This window comes from Neoarius graeffei, chromosome 4 (assembly GCF_027579695.1).
Source record: "Neoarius graeffei isolate fNeoGra1 chromosome 4, fNeoGra1.pri, whole genome shotgun sequence".
Lineage (NCBI taxonomy): Eukaryota > Metazoa > Chordata > Actinopteri > Siluriformes > Ariidae > Neoarius > Neoarius graeffei.
This window is the reverse complement of record NC_083572.1, coordinates 64901101-64916734: the sequence shown is the minus strand read 5'-3', so window position 1 is coordinate 64916734 and position 15634 is coordinate 64901101. Positions and strand designations below refer to the sequence as shown.

Below are 15634 nucleotides of genomic sequence, written 5' to 3'. Positions count from 1 at the left end.
TCACATAATTATAGAATTGTTCCTGCTGTACAGGATCTTCCTATTTGGTCAGACGTTCTCATTAGCATTCCTGTGCTTCTCTCCAAACTGGACTTCCAAAACTGTTGGAGTGTTGCAATACTGCACAAGAATGTTGTCTATCTAGGCAGCTACAATCAATTTGTATCAACTTTGGCCAATGATCAGACACTTTTTAATGCAGTAAACAGCAAAGCAGCATCAGCAACCTGAGAAAGAACAGCCAACAGATCTGGGGCATGAACTATTTCATGCATCTACTCGTAGAGCAGAAGTCAGTGACATGGAGCTAGAGAAAGAGTAGAATAATTTAGCATTCATTTGCAAAGGAGAAGAGGCATATTCTGAATCCCTCAAAATTAACATAATGGCCCTGTGCTACATTTTCAAGTGGTAGTTGTGATCATATTCTGTTTTCCCTCACCTTTATTCACTCTCTGTTTTCTTTCTATGTGAAAGGAAATAATATTTGAAGGTGCCCTTGCGGTCTAGTCTCGGGGTTGTGTATTCTGTTGTGTAGCTGGTGTGTTTTTACTCTAAACAGCCAAGAGAGACACTGCAACCTCTTAAAGACCAGGGGGATTTGATCCTTCAGAGCTAATGCCAGAATACATTATTCATCTGGTAAAATCTCCCAGGTAATGGCGGGATGTAGGGTCAAAGCCAAGAAAGAATTCATTCATATGAAGAGAGGCAGTGAGGATTATAAGCAGGGAGTGAAACAATAGAGAGATAAAGTGAATAGAAACACTGACATCTTGGTAAAAAGAAATAGTCACTTGATGGCTGTAGGAGTCTACTGAAAACCAAACACTAAAGTTTTGGGTGTGCCATATGGACATTCAGAGTGTGGAGGTTTGCAGCTATGAAGTGAGGAAGATACTGTATGAAGGTTGATGAAGCTAAGAAGAACGGAATATATGAATCAGGTTTAGGGTGGCTGCACATCAATCAGTGACAGAGGATGTGAAGGCTGTTAGCTATCTCTCTCTCTCTCTCTCTCTCTCTCTCTCTCTTTTTCTTAAAACTCACTGTCAATTATTCAGAACCCAGAGACAAAACCAATCCAAACATCCAGTGATTAATTATCAAAACATCTCTATAGTTGAGAAATTAGACAGAAGAGTTTTGTTTTGTTCATAAAGTGCAGTATATTTTGTAGATATTGTCTCTGTAGTCTTCAACCCTAAAATACATTAATAATTCACTTAGGACACCTCAAGACATACTATCTTCATCATTCATTCATTCATTTAGAACACAAACACACACATCGGCTATTTAATACATCCAGTTCCCAAATTTTAGATCTGTGGTGCCAGATATGGCACCACTGTTCTCTTGGTCACTGTGGGTTCATAAACAATGGTCTATGGTTAATTACTGATTGCTCCTTGCCATCCTTGGCATATTTGGGGTTTGCAGTGTTTGGGACAGAAAATGAGTTCATCTACCTTCTCACTCCAAACTCTGCCAGTCATCCTCTCTCATATGCTTACTTTCTCTCCCAGCTTTGTCTTCCTTCTCCTCATTCTATTTTTCTTTTTTGTTTTATTACACTGTTTGTCTTTCTGTGTGTCTGTAGTATATACTAGAATCAAAAAGTGTCAGATTTAAGTTAAGAGTATACAGCGCTGTAGATAATGGAACTTTTTTGGTTGCACAAAGCTGTGTTCGTTGCCAAGCAATTACCAGTGCTAACATTTTCAGATGGAAACATATTGAGTGCAGATGGTTTCATAGAAATGTCCTTCTTCTGAGTGTACTTAAATATATAATTGTAATATATACTTAGGTGCTCAGATGCGCATGTTGACAGGGTTTTTTTTGGGCATGCTGGCGGCAGGGGGAGCAGGACGTGGCTCAATCCCTCTGCTCTTCATGAAGGACAACAGCTGGTCAGGGATCTCTGCTAGAACATCTTTAGCCAGCCGAGCCATACTCAGGATCTGGTTTCCAGAGCGGTCAATGTAATCACGGAATGGAACAAACTGGTAGAGGAAACACACAGAGAAAATGAAGAGAGACGTACAGCCATTACCAGAATTATTAGCACCCCTCATGAAAAATAAGGAAAGTAAATGGAACTATAACATGAATACCATATACTCACTGAGCACTTTATTAGGAACACCTGTACACCTACTCATTTATGCAAGTATCTCAATCAGCCAATCATGTGGCAGCAGTGCAATACATAAAATCATGCAGACACAGCCCAACAGCCATGAGTAATGTTCACATCAACCATCAGATTGGGGGTGGGTGTCTCAGCGATTTGTTGGTGCCAGACGGGCTGGTTTGAGTTTTTCTATAACTGATGGGATATATCTCCTGGGATTTTCACACACAACAATCTCTAGTTTACTCAGAATAGTGGGGGAAAAAAATCCAGTCAGAATTTGTCATCAGTGGAATGAATCCATGGACCCAACTTGTCTTGTGTCAACAGTCCAGGCTGGTGGAGGTGGTGTAATGATGTGGGGAATATTTTCTTGGCACACTTTGGGCTTATTAATACCAATCAATCATCACCTGAATGCCACAGCCTATTCAAGTCTTGCTGCTGACCATGTGCAGCCACAATTTACCCATCTTCTAATGGCTACTTCCAGCATGATAATGTGCCATGTCACAAAGCAAAAGTCATCTCAAACTGGTTTCATGAATATAACAATGAGTTCAATGTTCTCCAGTAACCTTCCCAGTCACCGGATCTAATTCCAGTAGAACACCTTTGGGATGTGGTATAAAAATCAGCAGGAATAGCGTGATGCAATCATGTCAACATGAATCAGGGCCCGTCCACACGAGTACGTTTTTGTCGAATCCGCATAAATACTTTATCGTTTCGGCCTCGCGTCTAGACGGATCTGGCTTTTTCGAGGTGTGAAACCGGTATTTTTTGAAAACAGGTCCCAGAGTGGGAAAATCCTAAAACGCCGGATAGCCCAGAGTCGTCTGGACGGCGAATGCGGATTTTTTTCAGAAACGATGATGTATAAGCCCCGCCTCTCTAACCTTTAACCTCAGCCGCCGCCGCTAGATGCGTCATAACAACAATGGGGGACTACAGGCTTGTGCTCGTACTGCAGAAACGTCCAATGTGACACGAAGTAGAAGTTCCACTTCATTGTCGGTTCACACAAAAGACTCTCCTCTTCCTCTCAGAGTTGCGCTGGCCATGATCGTCCTCTTCTCGTGTTATGAGCTTGTTTGTAAACAGCACGTGACCTTTATATGCATGCTCCATGGCTTCTCTTCCGGTTTTAGTGTATTGGCGTCACAGCGCCACATACAGGCCTGGCATATGTACTACAGCGTTTTGGGTCGTTTCCAGTGAATCCGTGTGGACGCAGATATTTCTGGAAACGACGCCGTGTTTACGGAGATTTTTTTCAAAACGACAGCGTATTGGGTGAGGCCGCGTACTCGTGTGGACGGGCCCTCAGAATCTCAAAGGAATGTTTCCAACATTCTGTAGAATTCAGAATTGAGGCCATTTTGAGGCCCTACCCAGTATTACTATAGTGTCTCTAATAAAATGATCAGTGAGTGTATACTAAATTATATTTTGAACCAAATCATATGGAGAAGTTAAATAGTTACATATATTTAAAACATAACATTTTTTTGAAGTTGTAGAACATTGATTTCAAAATGATCAGCATCCCTACAATTCATATTTGTGTGAGACTTCTGAGACTTTTACTGTAATATACAACTAGTTTAACTAGCTTGCAGAACATTTCAATTAGAGGTGTACACAAGGCTGTTTTTTAATCCTACTCCTGCCTGCTCCAGAAGTAATTCTGAGCAATCCCCCCATCTTGTAGTTACCTCGCCCGGGACCGAGTCCACCAGGGGGCGAGGTATTGTTTTCGGTCGGGTTTCTTTGTTTGTTTGTTAACGATATTATCGGAAAACGGCTGGACCAATCTTCATGAAAATCTCAGGATAGATGGGCATTGGTCTCACATAGAACCTCTAACATTTTGGGGGTCATCCGGTCAAGGTTTTTGTGTAAGAGTCTAACAATTGTGCACTGCACATGCAGATCACCACAACGGCACTGCGCATGCGCATACACGGGTTCCGATTAAAATGGCCGATGAGCGTATACAATTCGGTTCACCATTCGAAATAAATGGACTAGATTAAAGAAATCGCTTTCAGACATGTTTATGCTTATTACAGAGGGAAAATGCGTTCCACTGAGCTCTAGCACCAGGCCATTTCCGGAAAATAAGAGTTTCAGTCATGGCGACAGTGTGTGTACCATATGTCAGCCTCGATTTGGAGGTTTCAGTTTTGAAAACTGTAAGAGGTAAGAGTAGAATAATATAAAGTACAGACACTTTGTATATTTTACTTCTGTGATTTTTAAATTGTTCTTTTTTGAATTATGCTTAATTTTTGTGGCTACTGCCTCATAGAGTAAATATATATGCTATATTTACTGTATAGACATGGTATCACAAAACAATTTTATTTATAAGCAGTAGCCACATGTACCCATAGGGTACCTATTTTTTTCGCGATATCTTTCTTCATATTCATCATAAGTGCTACTGGGCACGGTTTGTTTTGCCTGGCAACACTTATTATTTTTGTTTGGACATTCACACATATACACACATTGTCTAATAAACCTAGTTGGTTCTGTTTCTTACAACCCCAAATCAGAAAAAGTTGGGGCTGTATGTTGAAATTGAAATGACAATTTCAACAATGATTTGTAAATAATATTTGACCTGTATTGCACTCCAAACAATACAACAGCACATTGTTTGATGTTCTACCTCATGAATTTTATTGCTTTGTTTTTTTTTTTTCATACTAAACACTGATTTCAATTCTGATTCTTGCAACATATTTCAAATAAAGTTGGGCGAGTAAAGCATTTAATGTTACCATTCCTTCTCACAACACTTCGGAGATGTGTTGGCGCTGAAGACACCAAGCGATAAAGCACTTCAGGTGTTCTTTTGTCCCATTCTTCTTGCAAATACAACCCCGATTCCAAAAAAGTTGGGACAAAGTACAAATTGTAAATAAAAACAGAATGCAATGATGTGGAAGTTTCAAAATTCCATATTTTATTCAAAACAGAACATAGATGACATATCAAATGTTTAAACTGAGAAAATGTATCATTTAAAGAGAAAAATTAGGTGATTTTAAATTTCATGACAACAACACATCTCAAAAAAGTTGGAACAAGGCCACTGTGAGACATCCCCTTTTCTCTTTACAACAGTCTGTAAATGTCTGGGGACTGAAGAGACAAGTTACTCAAGTTTAGGGATAGGAATGTTAACCCATTCTTGTCTAATGTAGGATTCTAGTTGCTCAACTGTCTTAGATCTTTTTTGTCGTATCTTCCGTTTTATGATGTGCCAAATGTTTTCTATGGGTGAAAGATCTGGACTGCAGGCTGGCCAGTTCAGTACCCGGACCCTTCTTCTACGCAGCCATGATGCTGTAATTGATGCAGTATGTGGTTTGGCATTGTCATGTTGGAAAATGCAAGGTCTTCCCTGAAAGAGATGTCGTCTGGATGGGAGCATATGTTGCTCTAGAACCTGGATATACCTTTCAGCATTGATGGTGTCTTTCCAGATGTGTAAGCTGCCCATGCCACACGCACTAATGCAACCCCATACCATCAGAGATGCAGGCTTCTGAACTGAACGCTGATAACAACTTGGGTCGTCCTTCTCCTCTTTAGTCCGAATGACACGGCGTCCCTGTTTTCCATAAAGAACTTCAAATTTTGATTCGTCTGATCACAGAACAGTTTTCCACTTTGCCACAGTCCATTTTAAATGAGCCTTGGCCCAGAGAAGACGTCTGCGCTTCTGGATCATGTTTAGATACGGCTTCTTCTTTGAACTATAGAGTTTTAGCTGGCAACGGCGGATGGCACGGTGAATTGTGTTCACAGATCATGTTCTCTGGAAATATTCCTGAGCCCATTTTGTGATTTCCAATACAGAAGCATGCCTGTATGTGATGCAGTGCTGTCTAAGGGCCCGAAGATCACGGGCACCCAGTATGGTTTTCCGGCCTTGACCCTTACGCACAGAGATTCTTCCAGATTCTCTGAATCTTTTGATGATATTATGCACTGTAGATGATGATATGTTCAAACTCTTTGCAATTGTACACTGTTGAACTCCTTTCTGATATTGCTCCACTATTTGTCGGCGCAGAATTAGGGGGATTGGTGATCCTCTTCCCATCTTTACTTCTGAGAGCTGCTGCCACTCCAAGATGCTCTTTTTATACCCAGTCATGTTAATGACCTATTGCCAATTGACCTAATGAGTTGCAATTTGATCCTCCAGCTGCTCCTTTTTTGTACCTTTAACTTTCCCAGCCTCTTATTGCCCCTGTCCCAACTTTTTTGAGATGTGTTGCTGTCATGACATTTCAAATGAGCCAATATTTGGCATGAAATTTCAAAATGTCTCACTTTTGACACTTGATATGTTGTCTATGTTCTATTGTGAATACAATATCAGTTTTTGAGATTTGTAAATTATTGCATTCCGTTTTTATTTACAATTTGTACTTTGTCCCAACTTTTTTGGAATCGGGGTTGTAGGTCTTAAACGGGATCATTGTTGTCATATTCTTCATTTTAAAAATTCACCACATTCTCTACTGGGGACAGAGAGGACAGGCACCCTCTTCTTCCACAGCCATGCCTTTGTAATGTGTGCAGAATATGGTTTTGCACTGTCTTGTTGAAATATCCCTGGAAAAGATGTCATCTTGAAGGCAGCATATGTTGCTACAAAATCTCCATGTATTTTTTATTTGCATTAATGCTGTCATCACAGAAGTGTAAGTTCCCTTTGGCAAGGGCATTGACACAACCCCATAACATGACAGACCTAGACTTTTGGACTTGTTGCTGGTAACAGTCTGGGTGGTCCTTTTTCTTTGGTCGAGAGCACACAACGTCCATTTCTTACAAGAAAGACCTAGGATACGGAATCATCTGACCAAATTACACATTTCCATTGTGTGATGGTCCATCCCAGATGCCTCTGAGCCTGGAGAAGTCAATAGTGGTTCTGGAGTCAGTTAATATAAGGCTTCCTTTTTGCACAGTAAAGTTTTAACTGGCAATTGTAGATGTAACACCATATTGTAGTGCTTGACAAAGGTTTGCCAAAATAATCCCGAGCCCATGTGGTTATATCAGCTACAGATGAATGACGGTTCTTGATGCAGTGTCATCTGAGGGATCAGAGATCACAGGTGTTCAGCTTAGGCTTGCGCCCTTGTCCTTTATGCACTGAAATTCCTCCAGATTGCTTGAATCATTTAATCATATTATGCACAGTAAAGGGTCTCATCTCATTATCTCTAGCCGCTTTATCCTGTTCTACAGGGTCGCAGGCAAGCTGGAGCCTATCCCAGCTGACTACGGGCAAAAGGCGGGGTACACCCTGGACAAGTCGCCAGGTCATCACAGGGCTGACACATAGACACAGACAACCATTCACACTCACATTCACACCTACGGTCAATTTAGAGTCACCAGTTAACCTAACCTGCATGTCTTTGGACTGTGGGGGGAAACCGGAGCACCCGGAGGAAACCCACGCGGACACGGGGAGAACAAGGAAAATCCGCACAGAAAGGCCCTCGCCGGCCACGGGGCTCGAACCCGGACCTTCTTGCTGTGAGGCGACAGCACTACACCACCGTGCCGCCCACAGTAGAGGGTGAAATATCCAAATCCCTTCTGATCTTTCTTTGAGGAACATTGTTTTTAAACATTTTAATAATTTTCTTATGCATTTGTTGACAAACTGGAGATCCTCAGCCCATCTTTGCTTCTCAAAGACTAGACCTTTCCTGGATACTGATTTTGTATCAAATCATGATTACAATCACCCGTTGGCATCATCTGTTTCAAATCACATCATTATTTAATTGTTTTACCTCATTACTAGCCCTAAATTGCCCTCATCCCAACATATTTTGGGATGTATTGCAGGCCTGAAACACAGTAATGGAGAATATTCCATCCATCCACCCATCCATCCATTATCTGTAGCTGCTTATCCTGTTCTACAGGGTCGCAGGCAAGCTGGAGCCTATCCCAGCTGATTATGGGTGAGAGGCGAGGTACACCCTGGGCAAGTCGCCAGGTTATCGCAGGGCTGACACAGAGACAAACAACCATTCACACTCACATTCACACCTACGGTCAATTTAGAGCAAGGCAAGGCAAGTTTATTTATATAGCGCATTTCATACACAGTGGCAGTTCAATGTGCTTTACAGAGGTAAAGGCAAAACAGTAAACAATAGAAAATAAAATTACATAAAATAAAGGGGGAAGAAGAGAGAAAAATAAAAATAATATAAGAATTAAACAGTAGTAGAAATAAAGTAATAAAATGAAGTAAAAGTTCAGTAAAAAACAGCAGAATAAAATGGAATAAAAGTTAAGTAAAGTTTAAAACATGTAAAGATGGCAATATTAATAATTTAGCAGAAAGCATCTGAAAACAGCTTGGTCTTTAGTTTAGATTTGAAGCTGCCAACAGCAGGAGCATTTTTGATGTCCTCTGGCAGTTGGTTCCATAGCTGTACTGCATAGTAGCTAAAAGCTGCTTCACCACACTTTATTTTAACAACAGGTTTTACCAGTAAATTTTTCTGCTGCGATCTGGTAGATCTGATCGGGTTAGGCCGTTGCAACATATCAGAGAGGTAATTGGGCCCTGTACCATTTAGAGATTTGTACACCAGCAGCAATGCTTTAAAGTCAATTCTGTAGCTTACTGGAAGCCAGTGAAGGGACCTTAGAATTGGAGTGATGTGCTCTGTTCTTTTTGTTCATGTGAGAACCCTCGCCGCTGCATTTTGAATCACCTGAAGTCGTTTGACGGTTTTTTTTGGCAGGCCTGTGAAAAGGCCATTGCAGTAGTCAACCCTACTAGAGATGAAGGCATGTATAAGTTTTTCCAGATCATTTTTTGACATAAGTCCTCTTAGTTTGGAAATGTTTTTTAGGTGAGAAAATGCCGATTTAGTGATTGCTTTCATGTGACTGTCAAAGTTTAGCTCGCTGTCAATGAAAACACCAAGATTTTTAACCATATCTTTTGTTTTAATCCCCTTTGTGTCAAGAATAGTGGTAATCCTGAGTCTTTCATCTTTTTTCCCAAATAGAATTACTTATGTTTTATCTGTGTTCAGCTGAAGAAAATTTTGTGACATCCAGTTGTTGATTTGGTCGATACACTGGTAGACATTCAAGGGGGGCATAATCATTAGGTGATAGAGCAAAATAAATTTGGGTGTCATCTGCATAGCAGTGATACAAAATTGAGTTGTTCTTGATAATTTGTCCAAGTGGGAGCATATAAAGGTTGACTAGTAATGGTCCAAGGATCGACCCCTGGGGGACACCACAGGTCAAGGACACTGATGTTGAGGTACAATTTCCCATGGTAACAAAGAAGCTTCTATCTTTTAAGTATGATTTTAACCAATTGATAACTTTACCAGGGGCGGCACGGTGGTGTAGTGGTTAGCGCTGTCGCCTCACAGCAAGAAGGTCCTGGGTTCGAGCCCCGGGGCCGGCGAGGGCCTTTCTGTGTGGAGTTTGCATGTTTTCCCCGTGTCCGCGTGGGTTTCCTCCGGGTGCTCCGGTTTCCCCCACAGTCCAAAGACATGCAGGTTAGGTTAACTGGTGACTCTAAATTGACCGTAGGTGTGAATGTGAGTGTGAATGGTTGTCTGTGTCTATGTGTCAGCCCTGTGATGACCTGGCGACTTGTCCAGGGTGTACCCCGCCTTTCGCCCGTAGTCAGCTGGGATAGGCTCCAGCTTGCCTGCGACCCTGTAGAAGGATAAAGCGGCTAGAGATAATGAGATGAGATGAGATAACTTTACCAGTCAACCCAACCCAGTGTTCAAGTCGATATAGCAGTATGTTGTGATCAACAGTATCAAAAGCTGCACTGAGGTCCAGTAACACCAGGACCGATGTTTTGCCTGCATCAGTATTAACACGTATGTCATTTATAACTTTAATCAGCGCGTTTCAGTGCTGTGATTGGCACGAAATCCTGACTGAAAGTCATCAAAACAGCTGTTTGATATCAAGAAGGCAGTTACTTGATTGAAGACAATTTTTTCAAGGATTTTCCAGATGAATGGTAGATTTGATATTGGCCTGTAGTTGTTCAATACTGAAGCATCCAGATTATTATTTTTAAGTAGGGGCTTTACAACGGCTTTTTTCAGGGACACAGGAAAAATTCCAGTCTCTAGGGATGTATTTATGATCTGAAGCACATCTGTAATTATGAAGTGAAGAACAGACTTAAAGTTGGTGGGCAGAATGTCCAATTCAGATGTTGAGGAACTGAGATTTTGTACAGTTTTTTCAAAAGTCTCGTAATCAATCAAACAAAATTCTGACACTGTGTTGAAATTGTCTGTCTGTGTCACTGGTGATTGCAGCTTTTCAGTTATTTGCAACTGAGATATATTATGAGCAATATTCTGCCGTATTTTGTCAATTTTACCTTTGAAGAAGGATGCAAGCTCATTGCATTTATTAACTGAGAGAAGTTCAGGTGCTAATTGTGGTGGGAGATTAGTTAGCTTCTCTACTGTTGAAAACAGCACACGGGCATTGTTCATATTCCTGTTGATGATGTTGGAGAAGAAAGACTGTCTTGCTTTACCAATTTCATAATTATATTTACAAAGCATCTCTTTATGGATTTGATAATGGATGTGAAGTTTAGATTTGCGCCATTTTCTTTCAGTCTTCCTACATTCTCTCTTTAGCAGTTTAACAGCTGGGTATGGAGCACTTGCATGTGACGTCACAGCCGATCCAGATTGTGACAGACGCCATCTTGTCGGTCAAACGCCATATTCTGCCTTCTACTTCTACTTCTGGTTCTACTTCTGCTTTTACTTCTACCTTTTCTTCTGGAAAACCCTACTATATACAATTCTACTACAACGGCTGCGGCTACAAGCTCTCCCTACCTGTGCACGGTTTTTATGTTTTTTGTGTGTATTTTTGCGTGTTGTTCGTCTGTACCGGACTTCAATATCCACTACAACCGTATGGACTTACTGGACATTGGTTTCCAGCAGAAAATGATGGTTTGTAGCGATTTCCATCGCATGCACAACATTCCGGACGAGAAAAAAAAAAAACATTCCGGACGAGATAGCGAGACCAGCGGGGTCTCCGTGGATTGTTATCGGAAGCAAAGCAAAGGAGGCGGTGCCAGGAGCAAAAGCGAGGCTGCAGGCAGAGCCGGCCTGTTGACTAAGCTCAGAAAACAGCCACTCAAATCTCCACTGCCAAGCCTCTACCTCTCCAACGCCAGATCCATGTAAACAAGACGGACGATTTGGAATTACCTTATTCTATTCTATAATCGGCTGGTCAGTGCTATACTCAATACTTAAGTGACTTACCCGTCCAATGAGGATTCTTGTTTACAAGATGCCACATCTGAGTCGCTGACAAATCCTGAATTTCTGTAGAGATAACTGTCCAGAGATTTATAGGCACGCAGTGCTTCACCACTGAACAGCGAGGGAAAGTTAATGAGGTAATTATACACGTCCGGGTATTCCGCTGGCAGTTCAAAATCCGGTTGTGAAAACTCCGTCCGGTAAGCCATAAGGGTCACAAATCTGTAGATCATTTATTTTAGACATATATCTAGTTATCTGTTCATTAGAAAAATGAGCCGTGTAGTCCGTCGGTTGAAATTGATCCATTCTGTACACGAGTGCAGCAGTATTCAGCGGTGTTTTTGACCGACAAGATGGCGGTTGTGTACTTTCCGGTCACATGACTGCAAGATCTCTATTGCTTCCATGGTGCTTTCTGCCTGTCATTGACTCTTTTGATTTTGAATGGAGCAATATCATCCATAATTTGGGTCATATTTAAATAAAAAATTTCCAGTAAGTCGTCTACAGAGTCTGACATTTTAGTTGAGATCCGTGAGAGAGCTTGCTCAAAGAGAACACGTGTTGTCATTTATGACTCTCCTACCCATAGTCATTGAGCTGTTCTGAATGTGAGGGGACATAGAAACATCAGAGAAAACACAGAAATGATCAGATAAGGCCAGGTCAACAACAGTAGTAGAAACAGTAAGACCCTTTGCGATAACGAGGTCAAGGGTATGACCACGAGAGTGGGTCGGCCCCTGTACATGTTGTACTAGGTTGAAGTTGTCAATAAGTGCAAGTAGTTCTCTGGCATAAGTGTTTTCAGGATTATCTACATCTCATCTCATTATCTCTAGCCGCTTTATCCTGTTCTACAGGGTCGCAGGCAAACTGGAGCCTATCCCAGCTGACTACGGGCGAAAGGCAGGGTACACCCTGGACAAGTCTCCAGGTCATCACAGGGCTGACACATAGACACAGACAACCATTCACACTCACATTCACACCTACGGTCAATTTAGAGTCACCAGTTAAACCAGTGCTTCTCAAACTTTTTCTATCATTCCCCATCTCAGAAGAAGAGGATTTTTCTGCGCCCCACTTGTCCCATATCACACCAACAAAATGGTAAAAAAATACACAAGTTCATATTTTTCAATTTATTGAGGTAACATCAATTTGTAGCAATTTCTACTGTATAACATCAGACACATTCAATATGTTCAAAATAAAAATGTTAAAAATAACTCAAGTTCACAATTTTTCAAAATGTATTTAAGTAACATAAATTTCTATCTAGTTCTCTCAACACCAGCAACATTAAGAACAATGTTTAAAAATAAAAAATTATATAGAAAATGGGCAAATTAAATAAATTGTGCTTAAGTTTGTCACTTTTTAAACTTTACAAAGAGGCACGGCAGAGGCAGGTGAACAAATGACTGCCTTCACAGCATTAGTGACTGCAATGGGCCTGTTTTGTGCTACAGATTTTTTCGAAACGGGGTTGAATGCTTGAAACTGCCACTCTCAAGTCATGCTCAATGTCAAGCTTTAGATCTGTACTTTGTTTTTAGCGAAGCAACTGCTAAAAAACCAATCTCACAGAGATAAGATGTGGCAAAGGGAAGAAGAATGCCCACAGCTCTCTGCCCAATGAGTGGGTACTGGCTTTCAACTTCCAGCCAAAATTGACTGAGTGCCTGAGATGTAAATCTTAACCTCAGGGTGGAGTCAGAGGTCATTTCAATCTAGTCTGGCTAACACGACTTCAAAGCTCTGCGAGCATTTGGTCTGGCAAAGATATTAAGCCCAACCGTTTCCCAAAGGCGTGGTTGACCCACCTCCCTGAAATGCCTCAGTTTGCTACTGGTCGAAGCCAGAAAAGGCTGTGACGAAGCTTAAACCAATCACATCACTCTTTCCTCTGACGTATGTGACGCGACGGAAACTGCTTGAGTAACAGGAAGAAGATAAATACCTCCAGGGCTGCTCTTTGCTCCGTTTTCAATGAGAACTTCCCGTTGAATGCTTTCAATACAGCATCTACCGCTGTGTCAAAGGCTTGCCACTGCTCCATGTTCGTAATGTTTCTAGTGAATGAAGCGCTTCCGGCATAGATTCTGTAAACAAGCTATGGCTTCCGGTCGCAGTTCTACTATGTCACTGCCTTGAACACGCCTCTACCCAGGGCCGTTGGAGATGCTCAAAGTTGATTGGCTTCCGATTTTTCGGGAGCTTGGAAGAGCTGGAGATAGCTTGCCTTGCCAGACTAAGCTCGCAACAGGCCCTCGTGTTGCGTCACGCTTAGGATGGGCGGGCCCAGGCTAATTTCAATCAGTTGTTCCTCTTCAGCAGAGCTAAAATCAGCTGGTGCTGCAGAAAGAAATGAAAAACTTTATTTGCCATTGCACATTAACAAGACAGACAGACAGACAGACAGACAGACAGATAGATACCTGCAGCATGAAATGGGTCCACTATCCAGTCATATTGTGTAGCACTGTTGGGAAAGTATTTTTTAAAGAATCCTCCCAATGCCGTGATGTGCTGCTGTATACACGGGATCACTGCGGTGGCACCAGAATCGATGCGCTCTGCGACTTCAGTGAGATTTTCGAAGACTTCAGTATGTCCTTGATCGACGTGCTTCCCCCATACCTCCAGCTTTCGGATGAAAGCAGTGATCTTGTCAGCCAGGTGAGGTAGGTGCTTGTCTTTTCCCTGAAGCTGAAAATTTAATTCATTCAGCTTTGCAAATACATCGCTGAGGTAAGCCAGTTTATCAGAAACAGTTCATCGCCAAATTTGGCCGCTGCCTCATACATGCGCTCTTCTTCTAAAAACACCCGGATCTCCATTCGAAGCTCAAAGACGCGCGACAAGACTTTGCCTCGGGAGAGCCACCTCGCTTCGCTGTGAAACAGCACAGCGGTATGGTCTGCTCCCATCTCCTCACAAATAGCGGAGAAGAGTCGCGCTTTCAGGGGTCTTGTTTTGATAAAATTGACCACATCCACAACTGCTGTCAACACCTCGTTTAATTCAGGGCTGAGGTGTCTGGAGGCCAGCACTTTCCTGTGTAGAATGCAGTGCGTCCACTGTGCATCTGGCGCGGCCCTTTTGATCAATGCCTGGAGTCCCGTCCTTTTCCCTGCCATTGTCTGCGCTCCATCAGAACAGAACCCCAAGCAATTTTCCCACCTCAGCCCTTGTTCTTTGAAGTAGTTGTCCATAATCTTGAACAGCTCCTCTGCCGTGGCTCTTGATAGTACAGGTTTGCAAAAAAGCAAATCCTCATTTAGTGACAGCTCGTTTACGAAACGGACATAAGCAATGAAGAGGCACGTTTTACTGCTGTCTGTTGCTTCGTCCACTTGTAAAGCAAAGCGACTTTCTTGCAGTTGTTCAATGAGTTGGGATTCGATGTCATTAGAAATGTCGGAAATTCGTCTCGCAACGGTGTCGTTTGACAGGGGGATTGATTTTAATTTGGAAGCGCTTTTCTCATCAATCATAACTGATACCATATCAATAGCAGCAGGGAGAATGAGTTGCTCAGCTATTGTATGTGACTTTTTGCACTGGGCAATATGGTATGCCACTTTGTATGAAGCCATCTGTGCCCTGCTATTAACTGACGCAGTTTTCACCATTCCCTTTTCCTGCTGCCGGTATTCCGCAAGTTTTCATTCGAAAAAAGCTACGGGTTTATCAATGTGAGTGGGGTGTGCAGTCTCCAAGTGTCTGTGCAATTTGGTAGGCCGCATACTGTCGGCTGCCAGTTGCCGCAGGCATAATACACATAAAGGTCGCTCCTCATCACCTACCTCAGCTACCGTGAATCCTAAGCCAAGGTAGGACTCAACATATTTTCTTTTAGGTTGGCATTTGGTACTTGCCTTCCCCTTCACTATTGGCGCCGTAAAATCTCCGACTTTAGCAGCCCTTTTAACAAACTTATCCATTTTCGTGCCTAGTCCTGATGTCTCAGGCTCAGCTAGCACGAATGCAGGTTTGAAGATTCTAGCGTGCGTAGCGCCCTAGAATCTTTCTGAGGTACATAAACAATGGTTAGTCGCATAGCAACGCATAAGCCTCGGTCACAACCAGCCGTATGTGCTCCTACGGCCGGTCTACGTGCAAA

At 42.1% G+C, this 15634-nt stretch overlaps 1 protein-coding gene across 1 annotated transcript in view; it reads right to left on the bottom strand.

Annotated features, from left to right (window-relative positions):
- Positions 1–1817: 1817 nt before the first annotated feature.
- The window catches only part of LOC132885144 (copine-9-like), a 246495-nt gene continuing 232678 nt past the window's right edge, over positions 1818–15634 (bottom strand). The window contains exon 21 of the mRNA XM_060919485.1: positions 1818–2009. Coding sequence (XP_060775468.1) covers positions 1818–2009 — 192 coding nt within the window. The remainder of the gene's footprint in view (positions 2010–15634) is intronic.